Below are 19,683 nucleotides of genomic sequence, written 5' to 3'. Positions count from 1 at the left end.
CTAACTGCTCAGGGGCATTGAGACGCATATATGAGAGCCGAGATAAGCCCGCCTGCCACCCTCCCTCCACAGCTGGGGTACAAACTAAGAGAGCACATTTACAAAACTCTCAGGGACACACAGCAAGCAAGTAAGCATATGTGTAAACCTTCTGAATAACAAATAAGAAGTCTACATCTTATTGTTTATTGTTTTAAATTTTGTTAATTTATAACCTTTTTTTAAAATGTGGAGGTTACTAATTAAAAATTGCATATCCTTCCCCCACACCCTTTCCTGGCCCCAAGACTCTCCGTTTTGCTGAGGGTTGAATGATGGATTATGTAGGAAATTTCCCCTCATTCTTTCTATAAAGGTTCTGCAATCAAAGAGAAATTATGAACATACTGGCCCAATACGATTTAACTATGCATTGACTACATCCCAGAGTAGCCATCCACAAATTCTATAGATCCAACAGAGATTGCTAGGTCCCTTCACCAGGTTATAGACTAAATGTCTTGAGGTGACATTTCCTTTACATTAAAAATAATTTGACTCAACTGGATACTTACATGTATTAAAGACACCAGCAAAAACCCAGCACTGACCATAGCGGACTGGTTTCTGAGAGCTCTGGTATTCCAACAGGATGTCGACACTTCCGGTCCAGGCTGATGGGGGAATACCGTAAGCGTAGACATTGTCCCAGGATCCAACGATGACGCCTTCATCATCCTTGGCATTGATCTAAACGAGATCATGACAGGTGAGAAGGAGCCAAGGTCCTTTAGAAGAGTCCTCTCCAGACTCTGACTCTGAGCAAGCTAAGGCTTCCAGTGCCTTCCGTGTTCCTGCATGATGAAGAGTTCTGCTTCTGTTCAGTTCACTGCTACTTATCAGGGAAAATGGTGTGATGACTAAGTGTGTGAGGGCAAACCAGATGGCCAAGGCTGCCTCGTAAACAGAGTATGATTGTGGTGAGGTGGAGCTGAGTGGCAGGCAGGAGAGTTATCATGGCTTCTCACGTGCTTGGGCCCTTGGTCTGGTTGGAACAGCGCTGGAGGGTCTGCGAGGAAGGGAGGAAGAAGACTTACAGAAGAAGAAGACAGCTCACGGAGGGGTCTTGTCTTGACAGAAGGAAAGCTAAGAGTTGACAAATGATGCTAGATGTTAGTGTTGGGGCCCGAAGCCTCATGGTCTAGTGAGGTTTGACTTTGATGATGAGTATCTGACTCTAATAATTGAAAAAATATGTAGATGCTGTCATAGAAACCATTAAGACTTAACAAGAAATTAGATTCCCATGGGTACCTTGCAGAGTTTGTATTTTAAAAAATTGCATGAGCAGAAGTATTTTCTTTATAATTGTTTAAGGCGATTATAAAATTTTGTTAACAGATATTTCCAGTTACTTTAAGGACCTGGGGTATTATAGTTTAAATATAAGGTAGATGTAAGCAAAGAATGGCAATCTTGAATATTTGGGGAAAATCTTGCTACACACTCAGACGACAGTCATTTGGGAGCAGCAGAACTCAAGTGCAGGAAAAAGACCTTTTGTGTTTAGATGATAAAACTGGGGCCAGGAATGAACAGTTTCCAGGCATCCTGTCAGTTTCTTGGGGGTCACTGCTGAATCTTAACTTCTCTTGCTGTAACTTGCATCATGTTTAATTACAGTCAGAAGAATGTCTAGGTGGGGAGCACGAAGCACGAAGAGTTTTTCCAAAAACTGATGCCCCTTTAACAATGCTTGCATGTTGACATGACAATGGTTTATAGCCTTGCTCCTTAATGTGTGGTCTATAGACCAGCAGCAACGGTGTGCCGGGAGTTTATTGGAAATGCAGGCTCTCAGGCCCCTCCCCAGGCCTGCTGAATCAGAAACTGCAGTTTAACAGACTCCCCAGGTGATCTGAGTGCACACGAGTTTGAGAAGCATAGGTTCAGATTACACTGATAAGACATTAGTGAGCAAAGTGGAACACATGATTAAAGCAGGTGCGTTCAGATTATGAAAATCATAGAAGAGATACTAAAATATGATGGGTTTTTATGTGTTCCTGGCCTTGCCAATTACCAGCTCAGCCTCAGCACTTCCCCAGACCCCTCTCTTAGGTTTACTGAGTTTAGATTTATAAGCATCTATTCCCCAGTGGGTCATGAGCATATTGAGAACAGAGATAAAAATCTATGCTTTTCTGACTTCTAACAAGTACTGGCAAAGAGCAGGTGTTCAATAGTTGTGGAATAATCTGTTGTATATCCAACAAGCACGTAGGCATTGTGCATCTGAATAAGACTAACATCTTCTCTGTGGAAGGGGATGGAAGAGGAACCCATCAAGCAGAAGGAAAGGTTCCAATATTAATACAGAAAGATGTCCAGGGAGAGTGGACTCCCAACATAGGGAGCCATCAATTTTCTTAGATTGGAGGGTGGTGGTGGTGGCTGTGGTGAGCTGGGGAGAGAAAATGACACGAAAGCCAGGTCTTGAGAGGCTGAGGTTCAGCAAAGGTTATCTACATGGAAGAAAGAGTTTGGATAAATGCTTGGTGACCATGAAGAAATATGACAAGTTCAGGGACCTGCAACAAGAATTACATAAGTAGGCAATATTGGAGGAAGTAGAAAGCGCTAGAAGAAAATGCTTAAGAAGTGCAAGCACGGGCAACTGCTACTGTTTCTCCCTTTTGACTCTGTACGGTTAGGGCAAAGGGAAGGTAAATACCCAGCCACCAGACCCTTTGGTGGCTCACTCGGTAAAGAATCTGCCTTCAATGGAGGAGACCAGGGTTTGATCCCTGGGTCAGGAAGATCCCCTGGAGAAGGAAATAGCAATCCACTGTAATATTCTTGCCTGGGAAATCCCATGGACAGAGGAGCCTGGTGGGCTACAGTCCATGGGGTCACAAAAAGTTGGACATGACTGAGAGTCTAAACCACCACAAATACCCAGTTAAATTTGTTCAATATACAAAAAAAAAAATAAGTTTTTAGACCCAATAATTGCAAACTCATGCCTTTGACATTAACTTTGTCTTTATCCTGTAAGTCCATGAAATGACTAGCATGCAGCAGTGTTTAGCCAACAACTTTGGTTCTATTCATGATCAATAACTCTCCTTGCAGTTGAATTGATTATTTAAATCTACATCTATTATAGTGAAGCCTGAAGAGTGCTATGATGTAGCTTGATATTTGTAAGTGGATTCAGCTTTAACTCACATTACCAGTTACTTATCCTTATCATTAAGAAGTAGAACAGGGCAATGAATCTCAGAGTTAAAAGTTCCTAAACTAAGGTTCCGATGACTGACTTTCAAATAGCCATTAATTAAAAGTGTTATTTATAGTCTAAAGCTGAGCCCAGTCAGCCAAAGAGAAGAGTAAGAAAAATAAAAAAGGAGCTCTCTCCTCTATCGTCCTTTTAATTGTTAATGCTGAGCTGTTCCCCCATTCTAGACAAATCACACTTCTAATTTATTAGCATTTGGCCAGATTAGCTACTGTTTTCTAATTAGGAAATCGATTTCTAGGGAGCCTAGATACTGAAAGAGATAAGTCTTAAGTGACATATGTAAAGGGTTAAAGTCATGTTCTCCTCCTGAGACAACAAGATAGGTTTGGCGGGGGGGCACGTCAAGGGCATGTTGGCCCCTTCTCCTGCCACAGCTGACTGTGAATACCCTACCGTGAGCTCAGAGTCGGACGAATGACAGAATGAAATGTCTTGGTCCCGCATCACTGGTGGTCAAGGAGACAAGATGAGCCCAGAACTTTGGACATTATTCAGCTTCAGGAAAGGTTTACTAAATTGTCCTCTCATAATACCTATGATATCAGAAAAAAATTAAAAACCAGACCCTTCAAAAGTCACTCTCAGCAGCCTCAGTGGCAGAACATAATTCAAGGACATTTCAAAAGCTGGTCCAAGAAAAGACGAAGATTTAGAGGTGGACAGAGGGGCAGCATGGCTCAGCTTCAGCACCAGGACTTCAGAAACCTAACTGTCAAGTCAACAAAATCCCGAGACTGTACATTTGCATTTCAAAATCTGGAAAGAAGCTAGCTGAATTAGAATGCAGATTTTTTCCCCTTGTTCTGGTGGAATTCATGGAAATGACAGCTGTGTAGAAAGGGGTGGAAAAGGGTCTACAGCCCTAAAAAGGTAAGAGTCTGGGACTATATTGGGAAAATGATGGAAATCTGGAGTCATCCCCTTGTGGGAATGAGATCTGCCTCCAGGTAGGTAGAGCGGATTCTGGAATGAGACATTTAACAGGATCCTCACAGAAAGAGCAGAGACCAATAATGCCCTGTTCTGCTCCAATCTCTCTCAGGGTACAATGAAATACACTGGCCTCAAACAGTCATTCAGAGATGAAATAAAACTAGTCTTGGACTGGAGAGTCAAGATTTTATCTACAGTTATTAATTACAGCAAATAGAACATTTGGAGAAGAGTTTTGCAAGTATGATTTTTTTTGAACTTTTACCTTTAAAATTTTCTTGATTGGCTAAATTCTTTTTTAGAGAGTATTATGGCTGAAACTCCAATACTTTGGCCACCTCATGTGGAGAGTTGACTCACTGGAAAAGACCCTGATGCTGGGAGGGATTGGGGGCAGGAGGAGAAGGGGACGACAGAGGGTGAGATGGCTGGATGGCATCACCGACTCGATGGACATGAGTTTGAGTGAACTCCGGGAGTTGGTGATGGACAGGGAGGCCTGGCGTGCTGTGATTCATGGGGTCGCAAAGAGTAGGACACGACTGAGCGACTGAACTGAACTGAACTATCTTTTTAACCAAAAATTATAATATACTTTTCATTAAAAAAGAAACTGGAAGCAGATATGCCAATATGCTGTGCTCAATTCTTGCAGTGAGAATACACATAATTGCTATTTTCTTCTTTAAACATGTTTAGAATTTTCTCAAATATTTACCTGAGAGGAGAGAATAGTTAAAATTCCTTTTCTGCCCAGCAGGGTGGGCTGCCTCTCTGAGTTCAGGCTTAGGTCCATTGCATTTTGCATGATTACTATTTTTTCTGCTTCTTTTTAAATATGTAAAGGTATTTTTTTTAATCCTGTGAGCACATTTTATATGGCTCTGATAAGGTGACTTTTCTCTGTTATAAATCTATTATATTCTGTTAAATTTCACTGTTGAAGTTATGTTCTCATAAAGGGTAGGATTTCTGTAATTCTTGCAGAATGCAATTTTATAACTAATTTTGCCTGCAATAGTTTTTCAAAGACTATTGGATATAAATTTTGGACAACTTGAGCTAGTTTCAAAGGCAGAGAGTTAAATTTGGGAGGGAGAAGAGCTCTTCCTTGGAGAAGAACCCATCCAGCTTTTGTGAACAAGCTCCCACGTACAGTCTGGTGAAGGTCAATCTTAGTTGTAGGAGGAAGTTGTACAGTATGTGTCAAATTGCATCCGTGACACTCCAGGGTTCCAATCACTTTGGAAAATGGACAGATTCTTATAAAGCTAAACATATACATGCCCTATGAGTTAGACATGCTTGCTTTAACTGCTTGTCTCAGAAATACAAAAATATATGTACACAAAGGGACTTGTACCAGAGTCTTCTTAATAGTTTAATTCACAACAGTCCCAAATTGGAAACATCTCAAATGTCCATCCGCAGGTGACTGGATGACAGATTGGGGTATACAGCATGGTGGAACACTGCTCAGCAATACCAAGGAACAAGTTGAAGCGTGTGTAAGAATAGACTAAAGAACACCAGTCCAAAGAGTGCCTGTTAGGGTGTGAACCCGTTATGTGAAGTTTAAGAACAGGCAAAGCTAATCTATTTTAAGAAATCAGGACCGTAGTTGTTTCTGGGGATGTGGCTTGACTACAAGAGAGCACAAGGGAAATTTCTGGGCTGGTGGTAATGTCTAAATTTGGGTTGGGGTGGTGATTATCCGAATCAAAACTCATTGAATTTTACATTTAATATCCATACGTTTCCTTGCATGTAAATTTTCGTTCAACAACAACGACAGCAACAAACCACAGGAACTAACCCTAACTTCTGTTGTGAAGCACACACCACTCTTCAAATGTGCTCTGCTTTATACATTTGACACAAGCTCTGGCGGGAGTGGGGCTTCCAAGGTGGCTCAGTGGGTCAAGAATCCACCTGCAGTGCAGGAGATGCGAGTTCGATCCCTGGGTTGGGAAGATCCCCTGGAGGAGGAGATGGCAACCCACTCCAGCGTTCTCGCCTGGAGAACCCCATGGACAGAGGAGCCTGGCGGGCTGCAGTCCATGGGGTCACAGAGAGTCGGACACGACTGAGCGACTGAGCAGGCACACACACACTGACAGGAGTGGGTAACGAGACTCATTTTCCACGAAAATCATTACAACTAGAGATTATTAATCCTGTCCTCCTTAGTAACTGAGGATTCCAATTTGGTCCAAACGTATTTTACTAATTGACAATCATGGAAGAAATAGCAAAAGGCGGGCCGAGAGTGAGACAGACAGAGATACTGGGATTTTAAGCTTTCCAAGCCCCGTCTGCTTTTTTTGCATTGCTGTTCCACTGCTGCGTGGTGCAGGGCTGGTATGTAGAACAGGCCTCCAGGAGTGTCTGAGTGAAAGCGTGGGAGGATGAATGAATGGATGCAGGGATGGATGGGTGGGAAAGGGAAAGAGCGGAGCAGGAAGCGGGTCGGAAAAGGATGTCAAGAGAAAGGAGAGGGGAAGGAGGGAGGGCAGGGAGAGATGCAGAGCGCGTAGCCCTGAGAGGGCCTGTCCTAAAGGGGGATGCTGGCTTTGTCACACTTCTGCTCGTCCCTCCTGGGGGTGTCTGTACCAGGAGACCAGAGAAGCCCCGGCTGCAGAGCTTGGAAGGCCCGCTGAGAAGCGTCCCTGTGTTTCAGAAACAGCCGATGTGATTACAAAATAGATGCAGCATTGAGACCTCATTCCAGGAAGCAATTCAGGGAAAGCAGACATTTAGATTGACTGTGATCACCACATTCGAGAGATGGCGTATAATAAATGTCTGTTTTTCTCCCAAAATATGGGGAGCCCGGGCATAAGAAATGCAACCTTAATAACGGAGAGACCAAGCTGTTTGCCCACAAATGGAAACTTCATTACATTGCTGGCTTTTATCATAGGAGGGAAAAAAAATGATGTCTGAACAGTTCATTGTCTCATCAACCTCCTCCACCCCAGCCTAAGAAAGAAGGACTGAAGAAGACAGGACTCGTGAAAGGCGTGACATCTGCATCCAAGGAGCTCGTGTGGCGCAGAAAGGGGACAGGCAGAGGGCGTGCACAGGGGAAATGCAGCGGCGTCTGTGGAGGCTGGGCTCAGGGAGCCTGAGGTCCTTTTCCAGCTTGACCAGTGACCCTGGACAAGCCATTCGACTTCCTGCTACTCCTGCTCTTTGTCTGCACATCGGTTACTTATGAGATGGATACAAGTCCTCAAAGCTGGCTATGAAAACAATTTCTGTTAGATAAATTCTATTTTTCTACTGGCTTCCAATATATTTGTCAATTGTTTAAAGTTCTTCAGTAAACAGAAACGTAAATCCCTGGTGAAGGCATGCATGCTCAGTCGTGTCCCACTCTGCGACTCCATGGACTGTAGCCCGCCAGTCTCCTCTGTCCATGGGATTTCCCAGACAAGAATAGTGAAGGAGGTGGCCATGCCCTCCTCCAGAGGATCTTCCCCACCCAGGGACTGAACCTGTGTTTCCTACATGACAGGTATATTCTTTACCCACTGAGCCACCTGGGAAGCCCTTGAATGAGGTGGCATTATGCTTCATTTGAAATGTACTGGACATGGTCTTGACTCTGTACCACCCCCCGCCAACCGTTCATCACTGGATTCCCTTGGCTATTCCTGGACCACAGGCAGGCCTCCTGTGCTTGCATATACCTTGAATCCAACTTTAAGAGTTAAATAAAATCTGACTAGAGTTAGTATTTTGCCCTGTTGGACTACAATCAGGTTTTTCATGAATCCTAGCTGGTAGATTCTCCAAAGCTGCCACCCTCGGGAGCTCCTGGTTGAGTTGTGTCACCATTGGAAAGGTCGCCGACTGCACCCGAGGCCTCTAGCTTTTCCTGCTCTCCCTGAGTGAGGAATGCCATTCTTGGCATCCCTGGGCACGAATGTCAGAGAGAGAAAATAACAATTTAAGAAAATAGATAGGGTCAGAGCTCCAGAAACTCTGGATCGGAGCGGAAATCCATTGAGGATCCTATGTCTGGCAGTGGTCACCAGCCTGGAAATTTTAACTTAGGCATCTGCAAGACTGCAGGTGTGGGAGACATTGCCATTCTTCTAAACACCAAAGGGAGCTGTATCCTGACCTTCACAAAGGTGGCACCAAGTCATATTCAGTGTGCTTGCACTGAAGGTACCACTCCCATTAGGAGTTTTGATTGGCGGTTAGATAAATCTCTGACACAAGAATGGGAAAACAAGTTATTTTTAATAATCCTGTTTTTTTTTTGATATATGAAATTTTTCCAAATATAAGATTCATATGGGGAAATGTGAAGAAGCTCCTCAGTGGGGAAATGGTTGGGGACAAATTCTCAGATTTTCTCCAGGACAGTTCACCCCAAGAAAGGAATTTTAGTTGCTTATAAACCAGAGGAGCAGTTATATAGTGCTTTAACATTTTAATTATTTTTAAATAAAATTTTTAAGGAGCTGTGCTATGGCTGGTCTATATGTATGACCAGGGACTAGACTTCATGTATTTACTTCTGATTCGAAAGTTCATTTGAGGTAACTGCATGGAATTCCCCATCCAAGTGAACTGGTAGTGTAGTCTGAATACTTGAAATAGTTTGCTGCATGAAGAGGTTTGCTGAATGTGAAGCTTTCCATGAGATGGCCAAGTAAACAACTGGGGAAAAATTAAACAGGGTTTTGCAGTAGCTTTCTGTGGAGCTGTTGAGCAAAATATCAAAGTAGTAATGTCATGACTGTCTTTTTCATGCTTGGAAGGAGGAAAAAAAAACTGTCGAAATACTGGGATAAGATGAAGAGAAAGAAAGATGGACAGAGTGAGAAGTAGCTTTATTTTCAGTTTATCTGTAAGACCACGTAAGCTTCGGGATCAGAACCCTGAAGTCCATTTCATCTCCAAGGTCTACAGTCATTTATCTTGTGTTGGGCTCTAGGAAACTCCAGGACCTACTCCACTTGCGGTCAGTTTGATTTAGTAGCTGGGGTTCAAGATTTTTTTTTTATAACACTAAAGAGTATACTGGACATCGATTGGCTAAAAAAAAAAAAAAAAGTCCAATCTTGAGTTAGTTCCCAAAAGGCACAACTAGAATAAGGTATTAATGGGGATTAATGATGGCATTGTGGTTCGATATTAGAAGAAGTCCAGGGTCAAAAATAAATGTGTACACCTCAAGGGAAGCAGGCAAGTCCAGGCTGGCAACAGTGCAAAGACTGGAATTTAAAAATACCTAACTAGTATATTGACACTTTTTCTTCTCTCTCCTTCCAGATTTTCCTCTTAATGTCACCTTTAAAAAAAAAAATTCAATTGAATCAAGTAAGTCCCCAGAGGAGAAAGTTTCCCTCTGACTATATTTTCCTGCAGTGCTTTTGGTGATGGCTATTTGGGTATAATTTCCACCATGAAAAAAGGGTTTCTATGAATAATTATGTGGCTTATCATTGCTATGGGTCTTGGTTAATTATTCTGCCTTTTCATTCTATGTCCCAACACTTGTCAGGATACTGCTTTGTCCTGGGAAAACTCTGAGCAAAGCTTCAGGGGTTTGCTTTCTCTTACAACCCTGTGCTTATTTCATCAGAGACTTTGCTATACTCTATTGACAAGTTCTACTTACAAGTCTGTCTTTTCTATTAGAGTGATAGCTCTGTGAAGGCAGAAACTATTTTGTTTACAATTGTAACTAGACTTAAAGTGATGCTAGTGGTAAAGAACCCACCTGCTAATGCAGGAGATGACATAAGAGATTTGATCCTTGGGTTTTGGAAGATCCCCTGGAGAAGGAAATGGCAACTCACTCCAGTATTCTTCCCTGGAAAAGCCCATGGACAGAGGCGCCTGGTGGGCTACAGTCCATAGGGTCGCAAAGACACGATGAAACAACTTAGCATGCATGGAATCTGAATACATGGAATCTGTATGCAGGTCAGGAAGCATCAGTTAGAACTGGACATGGAACAACAGACTGTTCGAAGTCCAGAAAGGAGTACATCAAGGCTGTATATTGTCACGCTGCTTATTTAACTTATATGCAGGGTACATCATGCGAAATGCTGGACTGGATGAAGCACAAGCTGGAATCAAGATTGCCAGGAGAAATATCATAACCTCAGATATGTAGATGATATCACCCTTATGGCAGACAGCAGAATAGAACTAAAGAGCCTCTTGATGAAAGTCAAAGAGGAGAGTGAAAAAGTTGGCTTAAAACTCAACATTCAGAAAACAAAGATCATGGCATCCGGTCCCATCACTTCACGGCAAATAGATGGGGAAACAATGGGAACAGGGAGAGACTTTATTTTTGGGGGCTCCAAAATCACTGCAGACAGTGACTGCAGCCATGAAATTAAAAGACACTTGCTCATTGGAAGAAAAACTATGACCAACTTAGACAGCATATTAAAAAGCAGAGACATTACTTTGCCAACAAAGGTTCATCTAGTCAGGGCTATGGTTTTTCCAGTGGTCATGTATGGATGTGAGAGTTGGACTATAAAGAAAGCTGAGCACTGAAGAATTGATGCTTTAGAACTGTGGTGTTGGAGAAGTCTCTTGAGAGTCCTTTGGACAACAAGGAGATCCAACCAGTCCATCCTAAAGGAAATCAGTCCTGATTGATGCTGAAACTGAAACTCCAATACTTTGGCCACCTGACGCAAAGAACTGACTCATTTGGAAAGATCCTGATGCTGGGAAAGATTGAAGGTGGGAGTAGAAGGGGAGGACAGAGGATGAGATGGTTGGATGGCATCACCGACTCAGTGGACATGAGTTTAAACTCCGGGAGTTGGTGATGGACAGGGAAGCCTGGCGTGCTGCAGTCCATGGGGTCACAAAGAGTTGGACAAGACTGAGTGGCTGAACTAAACTGAAATGAACCTAGACTGGAGATTCTCAATAAATATTTGTTGGATGATGAGTTAGTATTGAGTGCTTTCCTACCATCAACGTCTTCACAGCAATTACTCCTCCCATCACCAAACCATAGCACCACCATCATCCCTATTATCAGCCTCACCACCATCAGGGCATCAGAGCCACCTGTGCCACCATCAAACCACGTTTGGTACCTAGTCTTCTTCAGGAATCTTTCCCAGGGGCTCAGTGCCTCTGGCTATTTGGGATTCTCTGATTTATGCCTAACTTCACTTATGCCCTACTTCAAACTTCACCTGTTCTAGAACCCATTCCCTTGGGCCCTTCTTTTCTAGGAGATAGCTACATAACTTGCTGTAGGAATTGTGTTATCGGTGTGAGTGTGTTGGTGCTCGCCCCCTAAGGTCTAATATGACTTGAGAGCAAGGACAATATCTAACTCCATTTCAGCCACTTACTGGCCATGTGACCTTGAATGACATCATTTCCAAGGGCCTTCACCCCTTTACCTACAAGACCCCTGGAGAGTCTTCCAGATCTCATGTACTGGTTCTGTGTGCATTTTGACACAGATCTCCTATTAATAAGTCTCAGCTCAAAGGAGCAAACCTGCTAGGACTTCCTCGGGGAATAAGTGGCAGGCATGGTGGCCACGGCAGGGGCAGTGCTCCTCCCTGGAGGACTTCTCTGCCCATAGCTGCTATCAGCTCCAGTCACTCATGGGGCAGACACAGGCAGGCACCAGGGCCTACCCAGCAGTCAAGGAGCAGGCTCTTTTCCTTTCCCCCAGGGCCCTGCAGTTCTTGTCATGAGGCAGAGCATAACTGTTTTGATAATCTGACCCGGGCTCAGATTCCGTGTGAGGTCGTGCATGGGTGCTAAGTCGCTTCAGTCATTTCTTACTCTTTGCAAAGTTATGGACTGTATCCTGACAGGTTTCTCTGTCCATGGGATCCTCTCGGCAAGAATCCTGGAGTGGGTTGCCATTTCCTTCTCCAGGGTCTCCTTCCTGACCCAGGGATTGAACCCAGGTCTCCTGCATTGCAGGCAGACTCTTTACCATTTGAGCTGTCTTTAAGTTGGCCATGTCAGGTAACTTCTCAGTAATTCAGGGCCAAGGATAGAATGCTTCATTAGTGGGCATGAGCAAAATAAGTTTTCAGATGGCACAAAACATTCTTCTAAAATTTTCCTGGCACATTTCCTGGCTATTGTCTTGGTGGGGACGGTCACATCAGATACGAGGTGGAAAGCAAACAGCCATCAAGCAAGGTAATTTAAAGGAGGAAGTGTAACTTGGGGCACATTTCTTCTATTTTTCCCTAATCTCTTTAAAAATTTTTCTCCCTTGAATCAATCTGCAGTGTAGCTTTGGTAAAATGCCCCACTCAGTAGTTAGAAAAACCTAAATAAAAGTTCACTTACGTAAGGTTACAGATCTCAGGACCAATCCCCAGACAATGAGATCACAGGAGTTTTAAACTTTCTTTCTCCTGGGTAAACCCAGTAGCCCAAGGCTGTCCAGATTGCCATAAACTTTTCCGATTTTCACATCAAAGTGGAGTAACAGCATCTCAAAATAAGAGCCAAATAAAGTACGGAATGTATACAGGGGAAAAATAGAAGAAAAAGGAACTCCGTTTTGAAGAAGAAAAGGACATTCTTGCTGCCACCGGGAATAACACATGTGATCCAAGGACAGAGACAGAATTCCATTTTAAAGATGAGGCAAGGCCTGCAGAGGTTGAGGGCTGGGCCCGGCTCACACAGGAAGTGGGAGGAAGGGTCCGAACCCCAAGGCCTGATGTGACCTGGGCCAAGCCCTCCCGGGAGATGCTGTCTCCACCTTCCCTTCAGCAGAGAAAGGAAACGCGCAGGTTTTGAACAAGGTCGGAAGGCAGATCATCCACGCAGGCCAGAAGAAAGGGCAGGGAGACGGAGCCTCGGAGGGGGCTTCGGGCTGTGAGTGAGGCCTCGGGGGCATTTGGAAATCTCAGAAGACCTTCTTGGCTGTCACAACTGGCAAGGCAGGTACTCCTGACATCTCCGGGGTAGAAGCCAGGGATGCTCCTAAATTTCCTCTGGTATTTAGGACAGCCCCCACGACAAGGAGCCACCAAGGGGGACTTCCCTGGCGGTCCAGTGGCTAGGACTCCCAGCTCCCAATGCAGGGGGCCTGGGTTCGATCCCTGGTCAGGGAACTAGATCCCATATGTCACAGCTAAAAGACCCAAAATGCCACGACAAAGGTCCACGATCCTGCATGCCTCGGCTAAGACTTGGCACAGACAAATACATATTTTTAAAAAGAACCATCCAAGGTAATAGATACTAGGCAATAAAGAGTTTTACCTGGGCACTGTAAAGCCAGACCGACACTGTCATTATCATCATCGTTAGAAAGACCGAAGTTATTTGCTATCTGGGCTTAGATTGCACTGAGCACCATCTTCCTCCCGCAGATTCCTGGCTCATCTTCAGTACCAGATTGGCTGCGACCACAGGGAGCAAATCTGTCTCTGGGGCCCCGGTCAGCTGCTCTTGCCTCTACCCTCGCCAGGGGCCCAGCCAGCACTGGGCCACTCATCCACTCCTTCCTGGAAGTAGCTGATCCCAGGAAATTTCTGCCTGCCATCACTTTCATCTTGGCATGAACTGTGGCCAGTGTGTTATCCCTCCCTGAGAGTTTGCATATCACGATGCATCTGGTTCCAAAATGTGTTTCCTATAAAATGAACGTCCTGCCTCTGACCAGGCTGGGGAGAGGGTTGAGAAGTTTGAAAGTGACCACACACAGCTCCCTCTGTTCTTCCAGTGGACGGGACCAACTCCTTAGAAAACATCCACGGGCCCAACTGCTCAGACACAGGGTTCTGGCTAAACTCAAGCAACTTCACAACACATTCCTTCTGGGCTCCCCAAATACATCTTCTCATATTTTAAGGCAAATCTTTACTGAGACATGTGAGGGGTTTTTGTTTTATTTATTTATTTTTCTTTCGGTCTTTGCCTAACTTCCCTCAGCAATTTCATGATCGATTTCCAGGACTTGTGGGTAGGAGAGGAGCTCCCAGAGTGACCAGAAAACAATTGATTTCTTGGGAAAGTTTCATGTTTTTTGTTGATTTTTAGAAGCTCAATGCTTTAATTTCTAAAATCACTATAACCAAATGGATTTTGGAGCTCGTCTAAGGATTAAAGGAGACAGTAGATGTAAAACGACTTTGAAAACCATCAAACATCCACTTTGTGGATGTAAACAGTGGTGGTGGTGAGAAAATAGATCCTGCCTAGAGCGGGGGGCCTTTCCCCTAACACCCAAGGCCTCCCTCTCCAGAAGGAAAACCAAACCACACCCCCAAAGAGATCCTGCCTAGAGCGGGGGGCTCTCCCCTAACACCCAAGGCCTCCCCCTCCAGAAGGAAAACCAAACCACACCCCCAAAGAGATCCTGCCTAGAGCGGGGGGCTCTCCCCTAACACCCAAGGCCTCCCCCTCCAGAAAGAAAACCAAGCCACACCCCCAAAGAGATCCTGCCTAGAGCAGGGGGCCTCTCCCCTAACACCCAAGGCCTCCCTCTCCAGAAAGAAAACCGAAACACACCCTCAAATAGATCCTGCCTAGTTCTATATCTTGTAAGTGGGTTATAGATCTTCAAAATCAGGACTTCATAGGCTTTTTATGATTAGTAAAATGCAAGGCAGTTTGCATTCAGATAGATGTGCTTCATTCCAGACTCAGCTCTCACTCGGCCAGGTGCCATTGTAGGAAGTACTGGGTTCGTGGCTTCCTGCTCACCTCCCGCTTGCTTTGCTTGTGTTCGGCAGTGATCTCTACACTCGTAAACATACACATGGTGTGTGAGTAAGCTCGGGTTGGTGAGCATCATTTCAGAGCACTTAAGGAATTCATGTATACCCAGCCTCTGCCAGTAACTGCTTCCTTTCTCACTGCAAAACTGTCACGGTAACTTCAGAGAAGAAAAAGGGGCTCTTACCTGTGAATCGGAAAAAACAGTGACCTAAGGTCTCATGTTGACCATGATGGCTACTCCATTTCTTCTAAGGGATTCCTGCCCACAGTAGTAGATATAATGGTCATCCGAGTTAAATTCACCCATTCCAGTCCATTTTAGTTCACTGATTCCTAGAATGTCGACGTTCACTCTTGCCATCTCCTGTTTGACCACTTCCAATTTGCCTTGATTCATGGACCTAACATTCCAGGTTCCTATGCAATATTGCTCTTTACAGCACCGGACCTTGCTTCTATCACCGGTCAGATCCACAGCTGGGTATTGGTTTTGCTTTTGCTCCATCCCTTTATTCCTTCTATAGTTATTTCTCCACTGATCTCCAGTAGCATACTGGGCACCTACCGACCTGGGGAAGTCCTCATTCAGTAGCCTATCCCTTTGCCCTTTGTTACTGTTCATGGGGTTCTCAAGGCAAGTATACTGAAGTGGTTTGCCATTCCCTTCTCCAGTGGACCACATTCGGCTGTGGTCCATGTGATCAGATCAGCTAGTTTCCTGTGATTATGATTTCAAAATTCTCCAAGCCAGGCTTCAGCAGTATGTAAACCGTGAACTCCCAGATGTTCAAGCAGGTTTTAGAAAAGGCAGAGGCACCAGAGATCAAATTGCCAACATCTGCTGGATCATGGAGAAAGCAAGAGAGTTTCAGAAAAACATCTATTTCTGCTTCATTGACTATGCCAAAGCCTTTGACTGTGTCGATCACAATAAACTGTGGAACATTCTGAAAGAGATGGGAATCCCAGACCACCTGACCTGCCTCTTGAGAAACCTGTATGCAGGTCAGGAAGCAACTGTTAGAACTGTACATGGAACAACAGACTGGTTCCAAATAGGAAAAGGAGTACGTCAAGGTTGTATATTGTCACCTTGCTTATTTAACTGATATGCAGAGTACATCATGAGGAACGCTGGGCTGGAAGAAGCACAAGCTGGAATCAAGATTGCCGGGAGAAATATCAATAACCTCAGATATGCAGATGACACTACCCTTATGGCAGAAAGTGAAGAGGAACTCAAAAGCCTCTTGATGAAAGTGAAAGAGGAGAGTGAAAAGGTTGGCTTGAAGCTCAACATTCAGAAAACAAAGATCATGGCATCTGGTCCCATCACTTCATGGGAAATAGATGGATAAACAGTGGAAACAGTGTCAGACTTTGTTTTTTTGGGCTCCAAAATCACTGCAGATGCTGATTGCAGCCATGAAATTAAAAGACGCTTACTCCTTGGAAGGAAAGTTATGACCAACCTTGATAGTATATTAAAAAGCAGAGACATTACTTTGCCAACCAAGGTCCGTCTAGTCAAGGCAATGGTTTTTCCCGTGGTCATGTATGGATGTGAGAGTTGGACTGTGAAGAAGGCTGATCGCCGAAGAATCGATGCTTTTGAACTGTGGTGTTGGAGAAGACTCTTGAGAGTCCCTTATACTGCAAGGAGATCCAACCAGTCCATTCTAAAGGAGATCAATCCTGGATGTTCATTGGAGGGACTGATGCTAAAGCTGAAACTGCAATACTTTGGCCACCTCATGCGACGAGTTGACTCACTGGAAAAGACTCTGATGCTGGGAAAGGTTGGGGGCGGGAGGAGAAGGGGACGACGGAGAATGAGATGGCTGGATGGCATCACCGACTCTGTGGACATGAGTTTGAGTGAACTCCGGGAGTTGGTGATGGACAGGGAGGCCTGGCGTGCTGTGATTCATGGGGTCGCGGAGAGTCGGACACGACTGAGCGACTGAACTGACTGAACTGAAGGTCTCATGTATGTTGTTATAAATAGTTATTAAAAAGAAATTCCTGAATTCTTTAGAATTCATTGTTTTTTCACTTGCATATTTTATGTCACAGACATAAACTAACAACAACAAAAAAACTGCCTTTAGATGTTCGTTTTTACCTTTCCTTCCTTTTTAAGTTCCACTTTTCTTAAATTTACACATAGCCTAGTTGTTAATTTAACAATCTTTGTTCTTAAGTGCTAACCAGAAATTGCATTTCCTATTATTTTCAATCTAATATTTTTATAAACTTGATATTTGATTTTATTTCACTCAAATCAGACTCAAATATAACAGTCTTTCAGAGAGATATTTTAAAAAATAAAACTTGAAGAAACTGGGGGACTGCCCTGATGGTTCAGTGGTTAAGATTTTGCCTTCCAGGGCAGGGGGTGTGGTTTCAGTCCTTGGTCGGGGAGCTGAGATCGCATGACCACAAAACGAAAACATAAACCAGAAGCGATATAGTAACAAATTCAATACAGACTTGAAAAATGGTCCACATAAAAAAAGGTCTTTAAATAAGAACTTAAGAAAATTGGTAGTAAAAGGAGTATTTTTTGCTTAGTCTTTGATTAATGAAGTATCAATAGCACCTAGCTTAGTGTTTTTTTCAGGAAGGTTCTGCTTATATTTGGGCTTCCCAGGTGGCTCAGTGGGTGCAGGAAACACAGGAGATGCAAGTTCTACCCTGGGTTGGGAAGCTCCCCTGGAGGAGGGCATGGCAACCCACTCCAGTATTCTTGCCTGGAGGATCGCATGGACAGAGGAGCCTGACGGGCTAGAGTCCAAAGTGTCGCAAAGAGTCGGACCGGACTGAAGCGGCTGAGCACACGTGCACACGCTGCTTGCATCTGATAGATCTGACTTGCTTTCATGCACCAGGGTCAGGGTCTGTGTGTCCCACGCGCCAGCGCAGTCCAGGGCTGCCCACGACCTAGACAACACGTTTAATCCACCGCCCACCCCGGTCTCCCAGCCTCCTCGCCCCTGAGAGTAGTGTCTCCTCCCTCAGGAAGCAGTCCCCGCGCAGGGTCTGTGCATTCTCAAAGACGCTTCAGGTCCCCTGCAAGACCAGCAAGGGAGGTAGAAAATGCCGAGGTCTGGAGTCAGCCGACCTGGGATCTAGCTGAGGCCTGAGGCTTTGTCACTGACAGACTGTCAGCACGCTGCTTTCTAACCTGCAAAATGGCGTGAGTAGTGCCAGCCCCTCCGCCTGTCCCAGGTGTTTACTCTGCAGAATCAACACCCATCTCATAAACTGTCAATATACAGTCCTAGGGTGAGGTATCGTTGGAATAGGACAGCATTAGTCATTTGTTTCTTCACTCTTACTGTGGGTGTGAATGTAGATAAATTATGCTTTACAGTGGTTTTTTTTTTATGCTGCTCCTTGGTGTTTGATAAATCAATTGATTGATCAATTGATTATAGTTACTGACATTTCGTCATGGTCCCTCTCACTCCCCAAGCAAAGATGCCTAAGAATAAGCGATCTGTACTATCGCATCACCTATTAGCATCTGTCTGAAGCCAAAGACACATACAGTACTGAGATAAGAATTTAGTTTTATGGCACATGACAAGTTCGGGGAATTACAGACTCTTCCAAGTAAAAGTTTATTAAGTGTAAGTCACCATTTCAACAGCTCTGAATGAACTGATGCCCGTATGGAGGCAAATGACATATCTAATTGATTTTGCTAAGTCGCTTCAGTCGTGTCCGACTCTGTGTGGCCCCATAGACAGCAGCCCACCAGACTCCCCCGTCCCTGGGATTCTCCAGGCAAGAACACTGGAGTGGGCTGCCATCTCCTGCTCCATCTAATTGATTCTAGTCATCAGTAGTTGTTCTTACCATGGCAGACCCAACACGGCTGACTTTGATGGGGTTCCCTCTGCCGGAAAGGTCCATGTTCGCTCTGTCCATCACATACAGGCAAGCGTCAAGGATGTTATCCTCAAACTATTTGGGGAAAAAAATGAGAAACTACTTAATGTCCAATCTGCAAACAAGACAATTCATTCTCTGCCAAAAAATAAAATGAAACCACAAACTAATGTTTAGAAATGTGTATTTCCTGTATGGAAATCACTCATGAGCTTTAGCGTGAAATATTTAAGGTGGAAGGAAGGAGACAGCTTCTTTTATTTTTCAGTAAAATGGATAAGAACTTAAAAGCTAGCTAGAAATATAAATAGAACTACTAGCCAGCTGCTGTGCTCAAGGACCATGAACTGGGACTTCCCTGGCGGTCCAGTGGGTAAGACTCCATGCTTCCAGTGTAAAGGGCACAAGTTCAACCCCTGTGAGGAACAGATCTCACATGCCAGGCAGTGGGGCCAAAAAAAAAAAAAAAGGGAAAAAGAATTAAGAACTGGCTTGATGTTCTTTAGAAAATTGTAGGGTTCATTGTAGGGTTAGTTCAGAGGATCTCTCCTATGTATTGGCTCCCGGGATATCAGGCAGTGGGGTGAACCATTTACCAAAGCCAGACCAGAGTCTAGAGACCTCAAAAATGACATGAGCCCTAGTGCATCTCAGAAATAAATGGCTCTCAGGTCCAGCTCGGGAAGGCACTTCAGGTTTGTAGCGCATGAATCAGTCGGAGACCTCACGCAGGGAACCTCCGCCTACGGTTTCCTCTCTTCCGAGACAAGGTGGACTCCAGGGTCAAAGAGAGGTCAGGAAGGTTTAGAGAAAGATTATACTATCAAGTCTGGTAGTCGGTTCAAATTGTTTAG

The 19,683-nt window shown here is 44.4% G+C and overlaps 1 protein-coding gene across 1 annotated transcript in view; it reads right to left on the bottom strand.

The window, feature by feature from the left end:
- F13A1 (coagulation factor XIII A chain) overlaps positions 1-19,683 on the bottom strand; it is a 154,757-nt gene that overhangs the window by 68,768 nt on the left and 66,306 nt on the right. The window contains exons 6-7 of the mRNA XM_055406757.2: positions 18,797-18,904; positions 555-729 (exon numbers count right to left, since the gene is read on the bottom strand). Of these exons, the coding sequence (XP_055262732.2) occupies positions 555-729; positions 18,797-18,904 (283 nt within the window). The remainder of the gene's footprint in view (positions 1-554; positions 730-18,796; positions 18,905-19,683) is intronic.

The sequence above is a fragment of the Moschus berezovskii genome, chromosome 23 (genome assembly GCF_049115385.1).
Source record: "Moschus berezovskii isolate FMDL1 chromosome 23, NW_MosBer_1.0, whole genome shotgun sequence".
Taxonomy (NCBI): domain Eukaryota; kingdom Metazoa; phylum Chordata; class Mammalia; order Artiodactyla; family Moschidae; genus Moschus; species Moschus berezovskii.
Note: the sequence above shows the minus strand (reverse complement) of the source record. Positions and strands in the feature narration are given on the sequence as shown.